Source organism: Triturus cristatus, chromosome 1_2, assembly GCF_964204655.1.
Source record: "Triturus cristatus chromosome 1_2, aTriCri1.1, whole genome shotgun sequence".
NCBI lineage: Eukaryota > Metazoa > Chordata > Amphibia > Caudata > Salamandridae > Triturus > Triturus cristatus.
The window spans coordinates 752,756,073-752,766,653 of record NC_140580.1 but is presented as its reverse complement, the minus strand read 5'-3'; the positions used below and the strand labels follow the sequence as shown (position 1 = coordinate 752,766,653).

The following is a 10,581-nucleotide window of genomic DNA, read 5'->3' as shown; positions in this document are numbered from 1 at the left end:
CCTGGAGCAGGGTTAGCAGAGCTGTGTGCCTCCCAGGGCTGTGTATAGAATGTCTCTCTCCAACGATCGGGTGCCACACAAGCTGTTCACCTTAACAGTGTGCGCCTAGAGCCGTGTGCCTTGCAGCGCTGCGATCTACTCCGAGCTGCCCCGCCCACTAAAGGAGCGTGTCCCGCTCCCCCAATCCCGGGCAGACGGTGCAGCGGCCTCCCCGCAGCAGGCTGTAATAGAGGAAGGATGTAATAACATGCCAGCGGTGATAAATCAGGCGGCCCCTCCCCCGGAGGAAGGTCTTCAGAGCGCTGCACGGCCCCTCACTCAGAGCACAGCTACCCTGCTAGAGATCACACCGTGCACCAGCGACCACCATGGACGCGCGAGCCCTGGCCCTGCTGAGCCTGCTGCTGGCCGCCGTCTGCCTCTCAGAAGGTGAGTCCCAGCGCAGATGCCAGGGTGCTCTTGGGCACATCCAGTTAACTACCACAGGAAAGGGGATTTACGTGCGATCACACAAGGGTGTGTGCACTTTTACACCACAAGTCCAGCTCGAGAGGGGGGCGGTGTAATGTGTCTTCTGGTTCCTGTCGCAACTTTCACTGAGCTCGCGGTTGGTGGGGAATTTGTCTAATTTTCTAGAATCGCGCCTCTCAGTCACTGCCTTTTTACAACGATTGTAGCCCAAAAATGTGATGGTTTTAAGTGCAGCCTGTAGAGGTGAGATCTGAGAGCTGCGCGAGAGGGAAACGGACGAAAATTGCAATTTCCTCTCCATCGACTAGTTGGGAAACACAATGGAAGTTTTCAGCCATCTGCAGCGCGTTGGTCTCAGAGGAGAAATAGAAGGAAAAAATGCAGTTTTGGACAAGGAATGGATTTTGTGTGGAAAGAAAAAAAACATTCTTTCTCTTCCAAATCTCGGCAGGTGGTGTTAGCGTTTTTTTCTGAGGGTAATGTCCAGTGTGATGCATTTATTTAGAAACTGCTTTATATAATATGAAACTTACTTTGGAAAAACGAAAGCAGTTCGAAACGTCTTTTTGCAGCGAATCTAAAAACAATATGTATTGTAAAGCCTCTTCTCAATATACCTTCTGTAAAATATAGAATCTTGTGGTGTTGAAAAATGTACTTGTCAGTGGGGCTGTGGAATAAAAGACACCGCATTGAGGTTCACCTATGTAAAAGGTACCTTTTTGTGGTACTCTGCTGTAGAACGGATGGCGCCCTGGCACTCGGGTGGAAGATGTATTCTAGTCTAGAATGTACCACTTTAGTAATCCGGGGTGGATTTCTGGAGGTATCTCTTGGACTGCGCCGAGTCCTTGCCAATGTCTCACCTGTGGCACTGATTGCAGTAAGAAGTACCAGCTGTTCCGCTGGACATGACTCGAGCAATGTGCGCCCAGTGCAGCACGTCAATCGTAACACAGCGCATTAATACTGTGCACTGGATGCAGTATGGCGCACTGACTGCTGCTAGACCAGCACATGCTGGCTTTAACACTGCACTCCAACTGTAGTATTGTGCACTGACTGTGGCGTTGCACACTGGCCGTCCCATTGTAGAAGGATTGCAGCCCTGCACGCTGAATGTCACACTGCACATAGACCAGCAGTGTCTGCTGACTTTGACAGGGCAGACTGACCGTATTGAAGATTATTGTCAATACAACTGCACACTGCATTTGGCATTGTGCATCGGCTGTTGCACTGTATGTTGGTTGCAACACTGCATTCTGTACCGCAGTAAAACTATTTGTGGCGCTAAACTGTAACTGGGACATTGAATCTTTCCTGTTGCACTGCAAGTTGCCACACTAATGTGCATCAATGCACACTGCCTGCAACACAGTTTTCTCTTTGTGACACTGTTCACTGCATGTAATATTCGCCACTGACTATGGCACTGCACGTTGGCGTAGCACGAGTCCGTTCCATAGCATTAGAATCGTGTGCCTAACGGTGCCGACTGACTACCACTGCACACTTCCAGTAGCACTGCATGTACTCTTGGTAGATCACATTCACTAGACGTTCACACTGTCTTTGTGAGTGCACACTGGATGCATGTCACCTTACAGCGATTTGTGTAAGCTGTATTTCCATTACTAACCCTAACACTGTGTGATGTATGTGCAAAGTGACAGGTGAGCTCACTGTGTTGCTACTTGTGCTCTCATTGCAACACTGCACATAGAGTACAACACTGCACGTTGCAATTAACAGTGCACAGTGACGTTAGTATTGTGCATTGTTCTTTGTACACCGATGCCTAAAGTTTAGCAGTGTGCACCGATTGTAGCACTGCACAGTGACTTCACATCGCACATCAGTGGTAACACTGCAAAATGGCAGTTGCTCTATTGAGTGAATTCAGCAGTGAACATTGACTGCAGATTTGCACAATGACTTTAGCACTGCACATTGACTGGCACACTGCAAAGTGTCCGTTGCACTGTTGAGTGACTGCAGATTTGCACAATGACTTTAGCACTGCACATTGACTCTTATACTGCAAACTACCCGTTGCACTTTCGAGCGACTGCAGCTTTGCACAATAACTTGAGGACTGCACAACGACGGTAATTCTGCAGAGTGTAGCATTGCACACGACCTCTACTGCCTTGCAGAATTGTCGAGGAAGCCCTGCAACCTCCAGGCCCGCTGCAGCGGCCTCAGCAGTCGCGCTCTGAGCCCGGGTCTTGTGCACAGAGCAGGATGGAAAGCAACGTTTGGATGCAGCCAATTTTCACAAAGCATTTCTGGCCGCAGAGCCGAAAACCTGAACCTAATTTCTGGGTAATTAGAAACAGTGCATTAGAGACAGTGAAAAGCAGAGCGGGGCCCGTTCGCTGTGTCCCAGAGAATGTAGGGAACCATATGCTGCAGGCTGAGAGAGCGCCGGATTCCCGGTGTAGAGCGCCGCGAGCCCCGGGGAGCGTGCACCAAGGCCATGGGGAAGAGTGAAGGTCCCCGGAGAAAGCGCAGAAGTCCCAGGGGGTTCCTGGTGTGGAGCGTCGCGAGCCCCGGGGAGTGTGCAGACAGACCATGGGGGAGAGTGAAGGCGCCAGGAGAGACTGCAGCAGTGCGGGTGGATAGTGAAGGTCCCAGGAGAGAGTGCAGCAGTGCTGGGGGAGAGTGAAGGTCCCAGGAGAGAGTGCAGCAGTGCTGGGGAGAGTGAAGGTCCCAGGAGAGAGTGCAGCAGTGATGGGGGAGGGTGAAGGTCCCAGGAGAGAGTGCAGCAGTGATGGGGGAGGGTGAAGGTCCCAGGAGAGAGTGCAGCAGTGATGGGGGAGAGTGAAGGTCCCAGGAGAGAGTGCAGCAGTGATGGGGGAGAGTGAAGGTCCCAGGAGAGAGTGCAGCAGTGCTGGGGAGAGTGAAGGTCCCAGGAGAGAGTGCAGCAGTGCTGGGGAGAGTGAAGGTCCTGTCTAGTGCGCCATGACGCCCAGGAATGTGTGGGGGGAGGTGGGGGGGGGGGGGTGAAGCAGGGCACAACTGAGAGTGAGGAGGGGGCACACGGGAAGAGCACAGACCACGGAGGAGAGTAGTGGGACTAAGATGGGAGTAGAGGCGCCCAGAGAAGAGAGTTCAGAAGGGGGCGGAGAGTAGTGAGAGGTCCTAGAAGAGCGTTGCCGGACCCCGGGAAGAATTAAGAAGGGTCAGTGAGAGACTCCAACAGGACAAGGATGGAAACGAGTAACTAGGCTAGGAGGAGACTGCAGGTAGAGTTCAGAGGAGAGAGCTGCCTTTAAAGTTGTTTTTTATTGTCGAATTTTAAATGCGTTTCAAGACGGGGCACAAATGTCAGGGTATATCCTCTGTCAAATTGTTGCTTATACTTTTAAAATCGAGATTGGCGTTTACTCTTCTTTCTCTGACTGCATAGTAGGAGAATATTGTAAACTGGTATGGGGCAATCTTGCTGAGGTATAGGGAGTGTGAAAGGAAAGGCTGCCTGGTATTTGTTTCTAACATACAACAAAATGTAAATACCTGTCAATAAGCTGCACACGTATTTCAAAATGTATATACAGCAAGGAAAGCACAAGTAAATAAAGCACATTTGTGTTTCGGAACTCTGACGGGAACGACGATTTTAATTGGATCAAACACCTTACTTGGTGATGCACAATGATCAATACTCACTGAAACCTGTTTTTCACATGTGTGCGCTATATCATTTTACCAGTAGAACTGGATGCCTGCACATTTACTAGCCACTTCTATGGAAAATGTGCGTCCTGTAAATAACAGTGAGCTTCTACACCAAGATTTAGGGATATCTGTGCAACCGTATTCTCCAAAGTGCATCATGGCTGCATACTACATTCCTGCCACTCGTGAAAAGGGGTTGTTTATTTAATATACTTATGTTTTGTGTCAGGCTTGGATTTTTCACACTCCACAGGATTTCTGTGATGCAACATGAATGGCAGCATCCTCATTCTTAACATTGTTCCAGCACCACTGGCAACAAGGTACTATTCCTGTGATCCTCGGCATCCGAAGTCCAGTCCTCAGTTCGGGGAAGGTCCTTTCCCCGAAGGATTAGGCGCTATGTCACTCGCTCCTCCCAGCAGGAAGGAGCGCCCCCCGCCCACCCACACCTGGGGAGTGAGGCGCCTTGAAGGTGCCTGCGGCTGTTGCCCGGAGACAGGCGCTGGGAAGATTGTCCTGATCTCGTGAATCACTCGGAGTTGGAGCTTTACATCCAGTGGGTTTACTGTTCAGAGGGGGCTTTTTCCAGATGAAGTGTCTGCGGGGATTCAGTGCACACTCAGGCACACGTGTATTGCCAACAGGCAGCGAGCTGAGCACTGACGGCGCTACACACTGATGAAGTGGCCGGTTTATACATCCCACCTGCCTGCAGGATGTTGTAGGCGTGGCACTGGCAGGTGGGTACAAGAAGTGGCCACTGCATCTGAGCAATCCTCCCCTTCGCCCCCGCCCCTTCAGCTCTGCCCCCTTGCTCCCTGCTGAAACGATCCTCGCGCACCTGGGGGAGGGGTCACCTCCATCCCAGAGTGAAGATTTAAATCTCCCGCCTGAAGCAGGAGCCTGAAACCTGAGGGGTTGGGGGTGCATTTATTTACGCCGCCTTTGTCCGGCCATCTAATTGATGCTGGTAATTTCTCGCTCATCTCCATGAGAAAGGCCAGAAGAAACCCCAAATATCATTAGCAGTGGCGGCTAGGGAGGCCACCTGGGCCCTGTGGGGTGGCACGGGGGAGAGGGGCCCGGCACTGAGGGGCTGCAGACAGATTGGGATCAAGCTGCAGACAGGGTGACCCCCACCCATAGCACTGCACATGTTTACATTTCTATCCAGGGCACATAGGCACATATATATTTATCACGGTTTTCATACAGAGCAAAGCTATGTTGTCGTATAATTGGGGAAATGGTAACTTTAATAAGGAAAACGGCAGTGACTTACAAATGTTACCTTAGGCAGGTCAAAGGTTATCTTGTATATTTGCTTGCTGTGCTGCACTACAAAACTAACTTTACTTTTTAGTTAGGGTGTGTCTTTAAAATTTGGAGACACTTTTGATGAGGATATGTAATTCACTATGGGTGTTACATTCATGCGCGCATGTACATGCAAATCTTCCTTGCAATGGGCCTTTGCGGGCACCCCAAACTTGACAGTAGGGGTTGGGGAAAATATTTTTGCTTGACTGCTAATAATTTGCGATTTTTCTTTTCTTTTTGAAATTAAATAATTATTTGTATGCAACTTTTATGCCCAGAAGTGTACTCTGCTGCTAATTGGCACAAAACGGTTTGTAATTTGTTGGCCAGATAATAATTTCCAACCTCATATAAAAATCTTTATGAATAAAGGTGATTATTTTGTTCATGAGGCGTTTTAGAATTTGAGTAAACATTTCTTATTGTAATAAACTACATTTAGGCCTTTTTTAATTCAATTTAAAACATCAATAATGTGCTTTTGAACTCCTCTATGAACACATATTATGTTGCATCGTGGCATTGTGTGCCGAACATATGAGACCATAGCACTGCACAAGCAAGCAGGGAAAGGTGTCCCCTTCCAACAGGACACAGCCCACCCCCGCGCCAAAGGTTAAAACCGCGCCATTCCGCACTGTACAGTGTCCCCATTTTCACAGCAGGACACACCATCACTCCATTCCCCACTGCATAGCGCCTTCTTCCCAAAGAGCACTGTGCCCCAGCCACACCCCCAGTGTCACTGGATACGAGCCTCCAATTCCAGAGAGCCAGTAGCTCCATTCACCAGGGCACAGTGCTTTCAGATCGAGTGCCCCCATACCACTGGGCACAGTGCCTCCGGGCTAGTGCTTCGAGGAGTAGTGCCTCCATCTGCTCGGCCGGTGTTTCTATTCCGCAGGCCGCGGTCCCTCCAACAGATTGACCCCAACCCCCTAGTAGGGAGTAGGGGGGAGGAGGGGCGTGCTCTGAGTTGTGCGGTCGTGATACAGGGGAGGCGGACACTACGGTCCCCGCCGGGACAGCCATCGGTCTGTGGGTGCAGCGCCCCACCCCCGTAGGTGAATGCGCTGCTTGTTCTGCACGCGATACACGGAGTGTCCTCGTGCCAGAATCCAAAGCTCGGGAGAGGGACCGACTACAGGCAATAGGAGTAACAATACCGACCACAAAGCCGCAAAAAACAATGATAATAAAAAAGGCGCGCTCAATAATCCACTACTACTGAAGGCAATAAGTACGTCACTACTAGTAATACTATTAATCATAACGCACAACACACGCAGCGAGAGATCTTTGTATTCGCGCCTCTTGTTGAATTCTTGACCAGAAGTGGCCCTGCGTTCCCAAACTGTGCGCCTTCTTTTACGAGTCATCGTAACGAAGCCTAACGGTCAGTGGAATGGCACAGCGTGCACACAGCACCTGCCTTGTGTATACTTAGATACAAACACCCTTCTAGGGCCCGGTTGGAAAGTTATTTTTGTGCTGTATATGTTTTTACTCCAGTCTCACATTAAACATAATGTTCTCTTAATGTAAACATTGAAAGCTCGTGAAGGCAAAAAACCCTCATCACAGTTCAGAGTAAAGTCCTTGCGTGTCAGCGTGTGGTAACTCGTTTCTGATATATAGGTACATTGAAAATAAGGTACACGATCAGCACAACAAATAGATGCGATGAGACGATTAAATTACAAGTTTGATAAACATGGCTGCCACCGCGTCCATCTTGTTCATTGTCTGTGAAACGTCGGCGCTGGAGAGCGCGTGCCCGTGTGATACTGACACCGGCTCGTGATGAACACAGTACTGCCCTCAGCCTGATGCCGGCTGTCACAACAAGCGTCCCCGTGCCAGGGCCGGGCATACGGGCCGAGACAGTGTGTACTCTGTGGTATTTCCAAGCACGGGGCACGCGGCCTTCTGCCTTGAGCCCTTGATACCACCTTCCCGCCTTCTGCCCACCTTTCCGTCCAGTTCTTCTGACTGGAGGCAGCGTCGACACCTTTCACTTGACCTCCACCTGTGTCATCGTGTTTCAGGCAACTGTCTCCATTTAATGTAAATTAAACCTATGCCCAAGGCACTATTTGTGTGATTATATTGTCTCGCGGTTCTTTGTGTAAATGTTAATTTAAAGCATACTACTTAATGTAGTGATGGTGTGTATGAAAGCACGGGAGCACCCAACACTGTTCACACGAACAATCAACGTTAACGTCCGTGTTTCAGGTTGATTTACAGACAAAGCCATTGGAATTATACAGCAGAGGAGGGCGGAGCCATATTATGCGACAGGGTTTAACAAATTATGCAGCAAGAAAAGGCAAATTATGTGGCATAATGCAGCACATTTTGTGATAGTATTGTTCCATGGTTAGTTATGTAATCTTTACACCTGGTGATAGTGTCTGGAAATAGAGTTCACCATACTAGTAACAATTCAACACCCAAATACACAAATAAGCACATTTTAGATGATCAGTCAAGCTTTGCCAAAAGGGTTTTGGTACTCAGGAACCTGAGTCGCCATATTTCTGATAACCTTTTGATCCGTTGAGCTAGAATTTCTTTTTTCAAAATCTGCAGATTATGCAGCAGATTATGGTTTATGTGGCAAATGCATAATTTTGGGAAAGTCGACATGGCCACAGAATCGCATAATTTCATCAGCCCTGCTTACAGAGCAAACATAATTAGTTGCTAGATGCATGATGCATTTCTGCATTTACAAATGGGCTGTTTGCCACCGCAAAAAATGCTTTTTAGCTTTTTCAAAGACCAATTTGGGATTCTGTAATGTGTTACTGAATCCCAATTCGGGTATTGTGATTCGGTATTTGGAAAGGGCGTGTCGAGTGTGTCCCTTCCTAATACCAAATTTAAATAGTATGTACGAATGTTTTGCAATCGAAATGCATTCACAAACATTTGTAATCTACCGCCATTTGAAAATGGTAGTAATCCATTGAGAATGGGGCCAAAATATTTTTACGAGCAGGCAGTGGTCCCACAGACCACTGACTTTGCTTAAAAAAAATGAAACTTCAAAGTTTATTTATTTTCTTTTTAAAAGCATCTCGGTTTCCTTTAAGGAAAACGGTCTGCGTTAAAAAAAAAAAAGATTACAGTAAAAAAAAGTATCTACAGGTGGGGTCTGCTGACACCAGCAGGCCACCATCACTGCACTGGCAGTGAATTTAGTGGGTCAGAATTTGTGACCGTTCTTATTAATATTCATGAGATGGGTCTATTTGCAACTCACTACCAATGTCTAAGGAAACTCAAAAGAGTTTGGTACATTAAGAATAGCAATATCCTAACTGTAATTTGCAATTAGGTAATTGCTATTCCTAATATTGATACATCTGGCACTAATGTGCAGACTTTTACTAATACTGTCTGGCACAAAATGCAAATGACTTAAATAAATGGAATATTTATTCTTAGATGTTAGTGTGCATTGCTACAGTGTGACATATCAACAAGGTTAATCAAGCGAAAGAACAATGCCTTGGCACTGGGGGTGTGTCACGTCAAATGCTCACAATTGACGTATGTAGGAATTAAAAAATATGTATGCAGACATATTCCAAAATATTTACAACCACAAGTAGACCCTGATAGTGATTTTGAACCTGTGAAGACGTGTTTTGCATCACTGGCAATTGAGACAAAAACATATTCCTCTCTGCATAGTGTCACATTTGCTTTATGCTATATTATTTTACTGAGTATATTTTTTAAATACGCCATTTCACGAAGACCAGGATGCAAAGGGTTAACTTTGTGCAGTAGGTTAAAATCGGACAGAAAATGTCTCAAGACCGCCAGGAGAACTGTGTCCCTGTTCAAAGCCCTTGTAACATTCAGCCTGCAAGACATAAACTGGTTAGGAACCACAAACAAGCACTTTGGCAACACTTACACAACTTGTCATGACAATGAAGTTCATCTGAATTCTAAGTCCGCGCTTTATAACACATGGGGAGAAAATCAACAGTTATAGCCCGAACTAAGTAGTTTATGGTCCTGCATATGGTTTCCTAAATTTCAGACACACCCTGATCGCTTGCTGTCAGACCCCATCATGGGTAGACATTAAAAGCGTGCCCTTTTCTCTCTGATGCCACACAAACCATCTGTTTGGATTTCCCGACCCTCTCGGTGCAGGGGTTGTTCAGGCTGTGGTGGCCGCACCAGTGTGGAAAGGTCCCCCTGGAATTCAATAATAGGGGAATCCTTGAGCAGAAAGGGACCACATATTATTTATTGAATTGCTTCAATCTTACCTTGACCACACTCACAATGACCCTTTGGGGTTCTTTAATATGAAGAAGATTTGATTGAAGTGGGGGTATTCAACATAGGTTTAAGGGGCCAGATCCAGGTCAAATTTTCAGGATTACTACTGTCAAATATACATTATTTCGCTTTAGGTCCTTTGTAGTTTGTATATACATTTTTTATATGTGTATATCATGAATATTTGGCATGGATTGAATCCAGCTCTCTGGCACTAACAGTGTTCACCGCTTCATAAAAGGGACATTTGTAAAAGGAACGCCTGGGTTTCTTTTCTGTACTTGACCTGAATATTAAAACGTCTCCATATTGTTATTGCTCAATTTGCAGTTGTTTAAAAAATCTTAATTCACTTGTGTCATCATGTCCTAGAACTACATCTTAAATCACAATGATGCTGTAATGCCAATGATTCATTGACTTCATTCATGGGAAAGTCCACAAAATAGATAAAATGTATTGTTGGCCAATAATGCCATTTAAGGGTTCTGTTGACACTTACAGAACACTTCACCTGTGCCTTGTGGTTGGCTATGTCAAACTATAACATCTCATTTGCTGCCATATAGAACATATTTCCATACCTGCATTGTATTGCATCGCCGAGTGTAGGTAGATGTTGGCATGGGCAGGGAGAACAGTTTTCTTTGGGATTTTTATCTCACCAAGATTTTTTAATGATGCAAAATAATTAATTTTATAGGACAACTTTCAAAATGTATTGGCAAAAATATGTTGGTGCTAGAGAAACTCTCCAGCACTCGAGGGTCTGGCACAGTTACCAGGAGCTTC

At 46.7% G+C, this 10,581-nt stretch overlaps 1 protein-coding gene across 2 annotated transcripts in view; it reads left to right on the top strand.

The window, feature by feature from the left end:
* Positions 1 to 207: 207 nt before the first annotated feature.
* Positions 208 to 10,581, top strand: part of CXCL12 (C-X-C motif chemokine ligand 12) — an 87,898-nt gene continuing 77,524 nt past the window's right edge. The window contains exon 1 of one of the 2 annotated variants that reach the window (XM_085608688.1): positions 208 to 429. In XM_085608688.1, the coding sequence (XP_085464814.1) occupies positions 369 to 429 (61 nt within the window). In that variant the 5' untranslated portion in view covers positions 208 to 368. The remainder of the gene's footprint in view (positions 430 to 10,581) is intronic. The other variant, XM_085608689.1, reaches the window with a different exon arrangement.